Source organism: Zosterops lateralis (assembly GCF_965231275.1).
Source record: "Zosterops lateralis genome assembly, chromosome: 17".
Lineage (NCBI taxonomy): Eukaryota > Metazoa > Chordata > Aves > Passeriformes > Zosteropidae > Zosterops > Zosterops lateralis.
Window position 1 is genome coordinate 3,038,187 of NC_139777.1, and position 14,159 is coordinate 3,052,345.

The 14,159-nt window shown below is 43.1% G+C and overlaps 1 protein-coding gene across 1 annotated transcript in view; it reads right to left on the bottom strand.

Annotated features, from left to right (window-relative positions):
- KDM2B (lysine demethylase 2B) overlaps window positions 1–14,159 on the bottom strand; it is a 106,262-nt gene that overhangs the window by 44,535 nt on the left and 47,568 nt on the right. The window contains exons 10-11 of the mRNA XM_083873681.1: window positions 8,114–8,240; window positions 153–607 (exon numbers count right to left, since the gene is read on the bottom strand). Coding sequence (XP_083729807.1) covers window positions 153–607; window positions 8,114–8,240 — 582 coding nt within the window. The remainder of the gene's footprint in view (window positions 1–152; window positions 608–8,113; window positions 8,241–14,159) is intronic.

Genomic DNA, 14,159 nt, shown 5'->3' on the forward strand with positions numbered 1-14,159 from the left:
CAAGGAATCACTTCCCTGTCTGTGGCAGAGCAGCCTGACATGAGCTGGTCACCACACACAAGCTGCCACCCCTCTGCAGCAGAACTTTGCCTTCTGCTCCTGCTGTGCCCACAGAGCAGAGTTTGTGTGGATCAGCAAGTTATCACACCCACCTTCATGTCCTCCAGGAGAGCCTGCGGGTCTTCAATGCCTTCTGGAACACACTTCTTGTTCTCTGGGAGAGATTCAAGCTTTTCTACCAGGGCTTTTAAACCCTTCAGTTCAAATTCTGTGAGGTGAGTCCATTTGGTTGAAACTTCTGTAGCTGGAGACCCCGTGGGTGTTTTGGGATAGTCCGTCGGGGTCGTTGATTTGACGCTGTCATCTGACTCATTAGACAAAGTTCTTTTTAGGTACCTCATTACTGTGGCTTTTTGTTTCCTCCCTGCAGCCTCCTTCCCTTCTGAGTGTGTGCTGTTGGGTGAGGAGGAGCCATCCACCAAGGATTTGGAATTCTTATCCAAGCTGTCATCCTTCTCCTCCTGGAGATGGGCATCACAAGATTCTTCATCCATGTCTAACCACGAATCTGATGAGTAGCTGTCTGTGCTGCGTTTTCTTTTTGCATCTGGAAGTTAGAAAAAGAATGCTGAATCTTTAGGCACTGTAACCTCACAGCTGAAGCACTTTTGTACCACTGGGGCCAGGTGCTGCCTATTTCAAAGGGCACTGGAGAATGGTTTAGTGAGTATGTGACAGGAATGGGATTTATTCAGCTGATTTTTAATTTTTTTTTCTTTGAGGGGGGCACTTGTTTGTCTGTTTTAATGCTGGTTTTCATTAACATCTACTCAGTTCAAATGACTGGGAAACATTTAGGGAAAAATTATGCTTTCTTCAAAGCTTTAGTCCTCTATGCCTTCAATTAGGAGTAGGCAGAGCTCTTAAGTCACACACAATTAATTTTCCCACAAATCCGAAAAAGACCAGATTCGGCAGCTTTACAGCTTTAAGAGGAGAGTTAGCACAGAAGGAGGAGGGGGAAATGATGGGAGAAGGCACGTTAAAATGCTGTACATCATCATTCTTCCAGGAACCCTGCACAGCACAAAATCAACTCCTCACTACTTTTCCTCTCTGCAAGCAACTAACTGTTGATAAAACAAGAACCCCCAGTTGTTAGTGCATGAATACTCATTGCTCTTCTGAGACAGAGGATTTCAACTGTGCTTATTTTATGACAACAAGACAAAACACACTGAGAAACACAGGGACTGTCACAGCTGCATGCTACTGGTTTTCTTAATACCATTCCCAATACATTTTAGGTACTTCTCAGGAAAATTTAAAGGCAAGTTTCTGAGCCTAAGAACTATTCATCTTAATTTCCCCCTAAGAGCCCCAATTGTTACCCAACTCTGTGCAATCAAGCAATGAAAGCAATGTAGGAAACCAGTGGCCATGGTTCCCTCAAGCACAAATCTTTCCTTATTTATTAGACACAATTTCCCTTACTAAGTGAACAAGATTGAATGCAGGCTAGCAACAGCAGGAATTTCTGTGGAAAACACAGTTAACGCTGGCAACACCCAGTTAAGTCAATGTGAATTTTTATTACTGGCTGAAATGGGTATGAGATCAAGCTGCAAACAAAAACACACTGCGAAGGAAACAGAAGTCACACAGAAAAAGTGAGAGAACAATTAATGAAAAGTTCCTTTCACAGCTTCCATGCTTTGCAGTGCAGTAGCTTTGGATTAGGACAATGTGAACCATGCTTAAGGAAGGATTAAATGGACATTAATGAGAAAGCTCAGCATCCGGTTGTTTTAACAGTGAGGTTCAAAACAAATGCTGGAGCCCAGTTCCAAGCTGCAGAACTCCTGATCACAGACACACTCCTTGTCTGTGCACAGTCTGTACCATCTTGTCACAAACACACTGGGCAGAGATGTCACAGGCAGTGGCAGTGTCTGAGGGCAGCTTGCTCAGCCTGCCTGGCTGCTCAGCTCTGCAGTTCCCAACAAAAACCCTACAAAGCCAGCTCAGCTCTGTGTGTTCCTGCCCCAGGGAGCCAAGTTGGTCACCTCACACTTCTCAGGGCAAGTGTGCTGCTGCTATGGGGTCTGCAAAAAATGCATCATCTCTGTCCAGTCTACGCCTTCAGACAGGCTTGCATTTTTCCTCAAAATCAAAATGGCCATAAAATGACTCCTGAAAGACAAGTTTAAGCTGAAATGTCTGTGAAAAGATGGCAGCCACAGAAAATATCAGCTATCAGCAAGGCAGGGTGCAACCAAATCCAGCTCCATCCATAGGGCAGGGTAACTTCCTCCCTGCAACTCTCCAAAAAAAGCCTCAGAGATTATTTTGTGTGCTGAGGTGGTGGCATCAGCACTCCAAAGCAGCTCCTCCTCTCTGCTCTGTGCTAATACATCCCCATGCTTCTCTTAGAAAAATAAACAGGATTAGAAAATATCTTAACCAGAACATTTAAAACCCACTCAGTTATCCAACTTCTATTTCACACTGTTTTTTCCTTTGTCCACAGTAGCAAGCACATGTACCCACCTCAAAGGCTACATAATCAGCTTATGTCATTCTCCTATTTTACAACTGAGGAAACAGATGCTTGGGAGAAAGCACGATTTGCTCATTGTCACACATCAAATCTAGGGAAAAACCAGGAATCAGAATCCAGGCTCTCGGATCCAGAGCTGGAGCCCCCTCCTCTGAGCCACACAGCCTCAGTGAGCTGTTTTACAACTAACTCATGCACAAAGCCCAGCCTCGATGGCAGAAAATGCCAGTGATCTGGCATCAAACAGGAGAGGGTGAAAGCAGATACACATCCCTACGCTGCCAGGACGGTGTCATTAACAGAAAGTGGTATAAATCTGCACAAAGAAAATCGTGTTTCTGTCCTCCTGTGCTGTAGCTCTGCTGAACAGGAACTAATGGCTGTAACTGGGGCAAAGCACAAGCGTAAATAAGGCCTAAAGAAAACGAGGGAGATCACATTGTGGAGGTGTGAATAATTTACTCCAAGTAATGCTCTGGCGCGAGGAGGAGGAAAAGCTTCCGAGAGAGAGATCTCCACTTTTTGTCTCTTGCTCTAATCTGTGGAAACAAAAGGCAGGAGAGGAGTGGAGCACCAGAGCATCGTGGGGGCCTGTTCCCAGGAGGAGGCAGCACAGGGAGGGAGGGCTGGCAATGCCGTTCTCTGCCAGCTGCCACCGCGTCCCTGTCCCCGGCTGTCGGCTCAGGGCGGCCCCGCCGTGCCAGCCACACCTGGGCACGGACAGGGAAACAACTCACATCTAACCCCAAACAAACCAGCACTGAGGCATTGCCCCCCTGTTCCCTGCATGGCTGGCAGTCACTTCATGCCTTGCCTGACTCTCCCCCGTGGGCACAGGTCTTGCTGCTAACCTGGAGTGTACCAGGCAATTCTGGAGCACCAGGGGATTACAGGGCTGGTGCACCACCGGATTAAGAGCAGGCTGCTCTCAAAACACAACAACTGTCTGCTGCTGCTGCTAATCTAAAAAAAAAAAAACAACAAAAAACACACACACACACAAAACCCATAGAGGGAATCAATAATGGAAGGATAACTTCAAGGTGAGAGAGATTCAATTTTGTGTTTTCAAGTGTTTTGTTGTAATGCAACATGCCATGATTTTTATTTATTCATTTCAATGAAAACACTGTCTGACAGAGTGACTGTGCTGTGAGCTGAGGCCCTACATAAGCATAATCTGCATTTACTTTGTTTTGAAGTGCATTTTAAGCACTGTATTACCAGGGCTCCACTGACTTGGGGGCTTCTGGTTTATAAAGTCTCTCTGTGGGAAACAGCACCTGCCTCAGCTCAACTGTTTCTTCTTCTGAGTCAATGCACCAATGAGTCCCAGGTCTGAACCCCACTTTCAGAGGGGTTATCCAGTCTGGACTCCCACACAACCCAAAAAGATCATCACCCCCCTCATCTCAAAGCAAATAAAACCAGCTCATACAGACCAGTCAGTGATCAAGCTCAGTGAAGAGGTGGAGCAGCACAGACTTGACCACAGGACAGAGCATTAGAAATCTTTCCTATAGCAGTTCACTTCCCTGTGGTTCTGAGCAGACCACTTAACTTTCCTCACAGTTATCCACTCATACAAAAATAATTATACACAGTTTCTTTCCTTGCTGAAAAGCAACTTGCCATATTATAGAACTTAAAAGAAAGGGATGGGGGTCAGGTGTAATTATAAAACCTTTCTGAACTCTTTAGAACAGTCCAGTGTGTAATGTCTACCTTGCCATTCCCAGCTCCAAACCCTGCCATTGTGACTTGGGAGCAGCAGTTGGTATCAGCCTGCTAAAGGCAGCAATGACATTTTCATTAGCAGAAAAACCCTGAGCATACTGGAAATGTATCACTGCATGGAGCACCCCACACAGGAACCACTCAATATACTCAGGTACCTGTCTATCATAAGCAAATCTATTCTATCCCCTGAGTAGAGGGGGAGAAAACAGAGACATGGCTCCTTCCCTGTGCCAGAGGGCATATTTTCCACATCCATCAGGCTTAACATATAGTTAGAGCCATCCTGTTAAAATTTTAGCAATGGGAATCTTCAAAACTGCAGGCTACAGAGAAAGCACGTCTCTGATAGCTCAGGATCTTCTCCCAATTACTCTTTGTCAGCTCACTCTTAACATCCATATCTCACTGAAGGTCAACTGTGGTTGAAAACATCCAGTACAGACTCATTCATGATAAGAGTAAAAATAATGAAGACATATCCACCCTGAAAAACAGCCCACGTTCAGATCTAGTAGGAAACCCAAACAGGCTCCCTTCTGATTTCAGCTGGCAGGACAAATGTCCCAGTTGAGAGAGACAGCAAAAGAAAAGAGAAAAAAAGATTGTGTGTTTTACAGCAGCCTGTGATTGCTGCCATGTCATCATTCCCCTGAGTGTTTGCCCTCCTGGGAGGGATCTGAGGAAGAACAGCCTCACACCCTGCCTGGGAGGACACGGCCTGGAAATTCATTCTGGGCTGAGCAGTGGGGGAGGAAGCCACGGCCATCATCTTCCACCTCATTTTGAGCTGCACTCACGTTTTTATTTAGCGAGTGGGAAGACTCCAGGTTTCAGCCGTGCCTCCACAGAGGTGGGGTTTTTTCCTGTCTGAAGTTTTGTGAGTGGAGACATTTAGAAAACAGAAATACAAAGAACAATTTAAATTGCCACAGCAGCATACAAGTATCAAGACAGAGGTATCACAACACAATCACACAAATACACTTTCATCAACAGACTATGTCTTGAAAGTCGCTCTGAATTTAACAGCCTTCTTGTCAAAGCAAATAAATACTACATTAAAAAAAACACAGTATGAAAAGTCTAAAGATATCATTAAAATCCAACTGCTGATGAACTCAGTTTTCTGTGTTCTCCAATGATGTTCTTTATCGACATTGGAGTTGTTTTGGTTTTTTTTTTCTTTATGCAGGAGAACAGAATCTCCACAAACTTTATGAAAATTACTCCCTTGTGAACCCCAGAGACTGTGGGGAGTGTCCTGCATTCTCTCTGATCAATGTCCTTCTCTACTGATAATCACTTTCTTAACTTCAGAGATCCACTACAACCACTACACCAGAAAGGGGAGAAAGGTGTAGCACTCGAGGGTGAAAAATAGACAGTTCTAGCACCGAAAAGGAAAGGCAGAAAGTAGACATTTAGAACAAATTATGTCAAGGAAATTATTTTTTAAAAGTAGGGGAAACATTTAGATTATTCAAGAGAAATTTCTGACAATGAATACAAGGATGTGAAGATTTTTTTTTTCTTAAACCAAGAAGGACAGAATACAATTAAATCTACTGAGGGGTTTGAGGAGAAGTTAAGTACTTTGCTTCATTACTCTTTAAGGAGAATAATGGGAAGTTCTTTGTCAAGGGATACTCCCTCATGGGAAATCAAGAAATTGCTTGCAAATGGAGAAGTCCCTAAGGAAGAGACAATTTAAGGACCTTTGCAGCTCTGAAGAAAAGTTTAAAAACAAAGAGGTAGGGTTTGGAACAGTGTGTCTTTAGGATGTTCCATCCCTCAGCAAGTGAACAGTATCAAGACAGAGAATCCACAGAACAAACCAGTTTAACTCAAAGATTACAGTTCATAGAGATTCAAGTCAAGAGGCTGCACACAGACCAGTTAAAAGCAAAGCAAGTACTTGAAACAGTATTACACAGAACAAAGTAATGCAGCTTTGTAAAGGTAAATAATGTACCTTTACTGCTTTGAATTTGGCAAAAGCCAAAGAGTCCAGCAGTATAGCAGACCTGGTCTTTTGAACCACAACCCACACTAAAATAATTAGTTTAAGGTTAAGTTTGTGCCAAGAAATAAAACAAAACCCCAAGTTTCTAACAAAACTAAAGTATACATCTCTCTCTGCCACCAGCTGAAGCCACCACAGGTCAGAAGCCCTGACCAAGTCACCACCAAACCCTTTTTAACCAGCCAGGCTTGTTTTCCTGAAGCCTTTGCAGCTGGCAGTCTTTGGTCATGCAGAACAGTCCTGTTCCCTCTAGACAGTGGACATCTATAGTTCCCAGTGAGCTTTTATATGTCTGGAATATCTCCCAGCTAACTGGACTGAGGCACATTTTGTGGGGATCACCAAACCATTATCAGTAATCATTGAACTGGGCTGGAATTCACACAGGTGATTTAGCTGGAAAAGGTCCCATCTCAATATTCTGAACCATCCACTCTCCACATCTAATTTGTCCTGAAATTACACATAACTTATCCAGCACCTCCACCCTGCCTGCAGGACCAGCCTCTCTCCATGCCAGTGGTTCAGACAACAGGAGATTGCTCCTTATTTTCCAAAGAATGCAGTTACCAGTTTCTGAAGAGCTGATCCAAAGGGCCAGTTCATCCTTTCCTCTTCTAGGATGATCTTATGAGAAAAATTCCTCTGGACACAGAATTTCTGCTTAACTAACCTTTCTGACCAGGCTCTCAGAGCTAAAATGTGAAGAACTCAAATTCCCAGTGACCCCAGGAATTCCCTCCTGGCCTATCTACACAGACTATTAGCTCCCTTAAATTATTCTTGGTCAGTAAAACTCACTGGAGAGTGACACCTGCTTGTAACTTCCTCAATCCCTTCTACTAAGAACTGTGCTTGTAGGTGAACATTTCCCTCCTCTGTCCAGAGCCTGGGGCAGTGCCAGCCATGCCAGGCTCCAAGTGGCCTCAGGGAGCAGGAGGCACAGAAATACTTTAGTCTCCCTCCACACTTAACACATATCAGCTAAGATTTAGCTGGTGCTTGTGCTGTTTTCAGCTATTTTGTGCTTAAAAGCAGAGGAAACATGGCCCACCACCTTGCTCCATCAAAAGGAGGAAAAAGAGGGCAGTTCAGCACAGCAACAATTGAGCTGTCACACATTGATGCAAAGCTCACACCGGTGCCAAGGTAGTGCCTCAGGCACATCTGTCTGTCTCTCCTCTGGTCCATTTTCAGCTCTTGTTGTAAAGGTTTCTTTGACCTCCCTGCACCTGGGTTACAGATCATGGAGATTTGTGTAGGTGTTTTCTTGGGTTTGTTTTTCTGCAGAACTAGAACTCAGTCACCAGAGAATTACACCAGAGAATTTAAGGAAAAGAGAAAGAAGAAAGGTTTAGTGACAAAAATGTGTTCTGTGGAGGAGCTTGTCTAGAAAAGGACAAAATATCCACCCCACCAGAGCACATCTCCAATACCCGCATTTCTGGCTACTGAGATACTGTGCTGAACATGGCAGTAAATCCTCAACTGTTTGGCAGATCATCCCAACACAAACATTACTGAAACCACGGAACAAACACATCCAAAAATCATTTTTCTGGGATCCACTTGCTAAGGGAATGTTCAATAAATATAATCCCAAGTAGGTTGGTACTTCATGGAAACGCTTAAGAGTCAAAAATTTTCCCCACCCCAAAATAAAGAAACAGTTCATTAGAATTTCTCCAATTCTCCAGTTCAATTTCTAATCTGCTCTGCAGAAACCAAAGCAGCAGCTAGCCTGAGGTGCCAGCATCAGTTCTGAATCTGCACTCAAAGGATTCACTCACCAATTAACATTGATTCTTTCTGGTACTCTTTGCTGAGGTGGCAGCGCTGGGTCACACAGGACACGTATCTCTCCAGAACATACCAGCACATTTCATAGTAGAAAGGATACCGGAATTTGGCGTGCACCTGGAAGCAAGATCAACACTGTCAGTCCATGGGGAAGGGAGAGAAGTTTGCAGCACAAGGGCCAGTCATCATTCCCATCGTGTTATCAAGAGCACAAACAGTGTGAGGAGGGGGAGGGGAGAGGGTGGGAGCAGGGAGCTGAATGCCTCCAGCATACGGAATGAGGAGCCAGCCTGCCTGCCACGACGGCGTCATTTCTTGGTTCACTAATTTGTATCCTCTTGGGGTGGTGGGAGAGGAGAGGGTTTGTGTTCTTGTGAAATCATGAAACTGATGGATGGCCCCTACAGAATTATTTACCTGCTGTATAAACATAGGGTGGTCACATACAGATGTTAGTCACTAAAACTTAAAATAAAAGCATGGGTTTTCATCTCCTAAACACTATCACAGGATTTTTATCAAAATGGCAACATTACCTAAAATGAGTCAAGCAGGAAATTCATCTGTTTCATTTGTGATTGTCTCAACAATTTGATTAAAGAAATGAACACACAAATTCTTGACACACTAAAGTAAAAATCCCTTATGTGGTTTACCTTTTAGTAGCAAGTTAGCTTTTGCCACAAACAGAGTAAGAATAGAAGAGCAGGATTTTGACAAAAGATCCTGTCAAGCTGTGTACTTTTTCTTACATCTCAGACCTGTTGTGCTCACACAAAAAGCTGAATTCTCCAACACTAGTTATTTGTGAGACTGTTGCAGATACAAAAGAAAACAAAGAGGGTTTCCTTCCTTTCCAACATAGTTTTCTATCTGTAGAAGGTCACTGTACCACAGAAGGACCTGAGAAGCTTCTAAAATGCAGGAAGATATGTGTATTTGTTGTGATTTGTTAAAAATGGATACCATGCATCTTGCATGCACTTGTACTTACACTGTACACCTCTTTCTCCTGGTGGCACAGAAATCTGCATTTTATAGGCTCACATGCATACACTGCACTGGGATTACAGGAGCTGCTTTAAAACATTCTCTGCATATTCCCTAAGCCCAGAGGTGGGCACCCACCTTCAGTGAAAAGCTGGACTGCACCAGAAAGGAGCATTCTCTCAGAAAAAAACCCAAAACACCACCCACAACAGATCAGCCAAAAGCCCAGAGTCTAAACAGAACCACTAACCCAGCACCTGCACACTCAGACCCAGCTCTGCAAAGCAGGCACTGTCCAAACACCTGCATGGTGATCAAAGCATCCACTTGAGCAGATCAGTGACTTACTGGAATGCCCAGAAAACTGTCCCCAAGGTGGACAGCCAAAGAACTTGCCTCTGTTCCCAGGGCACAGGAAATGCAAACACTCTTAGCAGTAAAACAAAATGTAACAAAGGGAAAATATACCCTATTGTCACACTAGATGTATCGCAGTGTAGGATATAATACTCTGTGGCAATTCCCAGAAGTTAAAATCCCTTAAATTCAACACAAATACAGCTTGCAAATCTGAACTGCTTGTTGCTACAGGTCATGCATCCAGAACTGCTGCACCTTTCCAAATGTTTCCCTGTGTGGTTTGTTACAAAGCACATATACCAAAAAAGAAGGGAAAAAAAGAAAAGGGGGGAAAAAAAATCAACCAGCCAAACAACAACCCCCTAAATGTGAGAACATTTAACCCCAGGGCCTTTTTGCATTGAAGAGAATTTCTCCTTTAGTTTAGTTATTTGTCATAGAGAAGAGATCAAGTCACTTATGACTATTAGGGAACACAGGGGAAATTATCCATGCTAAAATATATGCTAATAAAGGAACTCAAATTTTTCCAAGAGAGCACTGCAGGAAACAAAATTTGCAAAGAATTGACTTACAAACAGGAAGCCGCCTTCCACCCCTCAGCCTTCAAAAGGTTTTCAGCCACATGCCTGGGAATATTAAAGACATCATTGCTCAACATTTGTTGACAGATTCTGAGCTTCACCAAATTTAGTTGTTACCAATGTTAATTCAATGTGAAAGACAAGGCAGTAATGCATGCAGTGCTCCCATTATGTATATCAATCTTTAATATTCAATTTGAGTTCCTAATTGCCTCGCTATCAATGTTCCAACCCACAGCAAATCCCTCCATGCCTCTGTAATCCACTGTTCGCCCAAGAAGGCTTTGCTTTTACAAACCTTCAGAAGGAAGAGCTCTCTCTACCATCTGTAGACAGAGATACTGTGCAGGGATCTACAGGGCCTTCTGCCAGTAAAGAGACTCCAACAGTGCTTTAAAAACTTTTAAAGTTTGCCTTATGGAAAAGTATAGAGGAATATGCTCTTTATGATATCCCTGAACATTTATTAATTATAACGGATGTGAACTGCATTATGTGCATGTCCATACTCTTTCCATTGTACACTCACAGGCAAATGAACTCTTATGGGCAGGGGAGGAGGAATAAGAGAAAGAAGGAAAAAAATTAAAAATGTTCTGTGATGAGTTCGAAGTGTAATATCTGATACAGACACTGCCAGAGGACTAAATTCCCCACCAGCAGGGAAATACACTGGATCATCTAATAGGCATTTCCAGCTCTAACTTCTGTGATTAATAATTTACAATCCACTGAAAAAAAATTAATTATTCCTGTAGAGCAAGAAAAACCCCTCGCTGGAATATGATCCATTTCTTCAGTTCAAAGTGAAATTATTTTAGAGATTTATATACCCCTCCAAAAACAAAACAAAAACCCTAAGCAAGCAAGACACACATTTTCATTAAAAAAAGTAATAATCTCTTCCACAATGCCCATTAAAAACATCAAACTCCACTTGTGCTTAATCAATCTAATCACAATATTGAAAAGCAATTTATGATTATTTACAAAAAAATTAATCTAGCCACTTAATATGTTATCTTACATTCCAGAAAGCCAAGTGAATAGCAAACACCATCATCTGTGAGTGACCACCTTACGTATATATTCAGAGTGCCCTTGTTCCCACCACGTCCCAATATTTTAAGGCAGTTAAATTTAGATGAATTGGGGGGTAAGTTTGGCACATCCTTCCTCTTCAATACTAGAGAGCTGTATCACCCCTATGCCAAATGATGAATCCCTGCAAGGCATCCTGCTCTGCAGTTCCTCAAGCGGGGCTTGCAGAGAGCTAAACAGCTTGGCCTGTTTGACTGGCTGTTAATTGGCCTCCAGGAAAGCCAGGCTGCAAAATGAGAGTCTCTAGGAACTGTAAGGCTGGAGAATATTTGTTTACCTCAATTGCACATTAGGAGCTGTTTCCAACAATAGACATGTTTTTTATTACTCCTTAAAACTATTTTTAAATGGCTACAACCCTCTTAAAAAGTCTCCCAGGGGTATGAGGAATTAAGCTAGAATAAGCATGACAAGTATATAAACTAGGCAATTTTATCAGGCTGTAAATCAGCATTACCATTTCAACCCTATATTTATTCTTGTCTGAGCTAAGACAATAACAACTACACCTAGCATAAAAATGACTTTGAATATCAGCAATCAAAGATGATTAAACATTACATAGCAGGTTTAAACACAGTGAAACCTCCATAAAATTGCTCTGTGCAAAATGAAGAGGGGAAGCACACCTGTATTACACTTTGATTTGAGTGTGGCAAATTACTTTGTCAATCACATCATGTAATTTACTTCTGTGCCATACACAATGGAAAGATCAATACTGATGAGAAACTCATTTGCAGTATGCTCACACTGGCAAATTTGGGTGAACTACACTGTACTGAGTCTGCCAGACCAGCCAGTGTATGAATGGAATTATTTCAACAAAGAAATGACAACATTTGATTGACAAAGCAAATAATGTAGTACACACCAGAATACTGTTCTGAAACAATTTCCCCTTCAAGATTCCTGCATGATATTTTTAGTTTGATGGGGGGAGGGGGTGTGGGGGGAAGTGTTATTATTTCTAAATCACAGTATTGATTTTCCTGCCTTTTATCAAACTTTTGTATGCCTTAGATGCATGGCTTCTAATTTGTTTCTGTCCAGAAGTTCTTGCTATTCTTCAACCCTTCACACAGTTCTGATTTTATACATCTGCCCACGAGCACGAGTTTGTGAGCACAGGTACAGCCTGTGGGTAACACATTGCCAGCACACAGCAACATCCAGGTGCTGAAATTGCTTCTGGTAAGTCATGGATATTCTGGGCTGTTGGCTTTCATTGGTCTTTTTTAAAGCACTCCAGTATTTTTGCAAGGAAAGTTATAAAGAGCTACACAGACTTCAAAGAAAATTTAAACAAAAAATGACAAAAACAAAGGTCTGATTTGGGATTTCCCAATGTTTTAGTATCTCTTTCCCAGTCAACGGTTGACAGGACATTTTTCAAGTTGCAGATACCCAACTCTCAGAACCTCCTCACAGGATCAGGGTGCCGGTAAATTTTAGTGTAACTGGCTGGTTAATTCCTAGAAGTTACCAAAATATTTCACTGTTATAAGGAGTTTTGGCTGCTGACATAAAAAGCTTAGAAAATCAAAGCTGCAGCCAGCTTCCCAAGGAGAAGGGCCTGACATGAAGCACAACTGAACAGCTACAACCCCAGGTGTGTGATCTTGGGTAGCGCAAGTCCTGTGTGAACAAAATGTCAGGTTTTATACAACCTAAGGAAAAAAAGAGTGTTTCCTGCCCATCTTCCCCAAAGACTTCAATGGAAATAACTGATTTCTGGCACTGATCCTCCCTCCCAGTCCCCTTCTCTGTTCTCCATGTGAGCTGCCTGTGCAAACATCCTTCCCAGCAACAACACACCCTTTCTCCCCTGCACACCTGAAGTGTAGCCCAGCATGTATTGCTGGTTCTTATTTACAGTCACTCTGGAAACCTTCCTGTGCCCAGCACCTCTGCCAGGCCACGATGAGACCCTTCCTGCTTCTGTCACCAGAACTTTCCTGTCCAAGCCCCCCTGCACTTTCTCAAGAGACTTGACACTCTCACCTGTTCAAAGCCAGGCTGAATCCACTCTGGTCTTTGCCTCTACTTCAGCTCTCTGCCACACCCGTCTGTTCTAATTCTCCCTAAATTTCAGCTTTTATCTTCATCTCCTTTCCACTAAGAATTCATTTTTCTGCTTCTCTTCATTAAAGTCACTCCAGGAAACCGAGTGCTCCCACCACTGTTTTGCAGTGTGAAGATTACCAGGCCTTGTACCCGCTGGGAAGCCAGGGAGGCTGGGGGGAGGACACCTCACTCCCACTGAGTTAGAGATGTACTTCAAAACAATTTTTATTTGCTTCAGGCCTTTGCACTCTCACTGCAAAGAAAGCAATTTGGGGTAAAAGCCAACTTGGAGCAGGATTTGTGCCCTCCTGTAGGGGCAAACAACACTGAACTGCACTGATGTCCACAACACCATTTTAAGACTTTTCAGTGAAGAAGAATGGCAACTTCCTGCCATTTTGCCAGCCTAAATCTCCATTAACACCAGAGCTGGCACCTGTGTCAGTGGTTTGCCAGCACTGCCTCAGAGTGAGGCCTCCAGAATAGTCCCCCATTTGGACTGTACATGCCTCTGGTCCATTTTTATATCAGAATGGCACAACGGGCCTTGCACAGGTTATTTAACAGCCAACTAAAACAGTCACTTCATTCAGATCCTGCTGCTTTTTGAAACTCAAAGGATATGATGAGTAGGTGCCCTGTTTATTAACCAAGGATAAAATTGTCACTCCCAACAAAGAGGTGGCACAGTAACCTCCCCCAGCCTTTCCCTCAGGTAGGTGCTACAGCCAGATGAACATCACAATGTTCAGATCAATGTCCCACCCCAGACTCTCCATTCCAAGAAATTCTTGCATGGTATCAAGTCACTGTAGTGATACAGTGATACCAATTACAGAAGATGTCATTTCATACACAATTTTTGCACAGCTTTGTCAATTCAGCTGTGGGCAGCAGAGCCAGCCCAGTACCATCAATTCTCCAGGATCAGGCA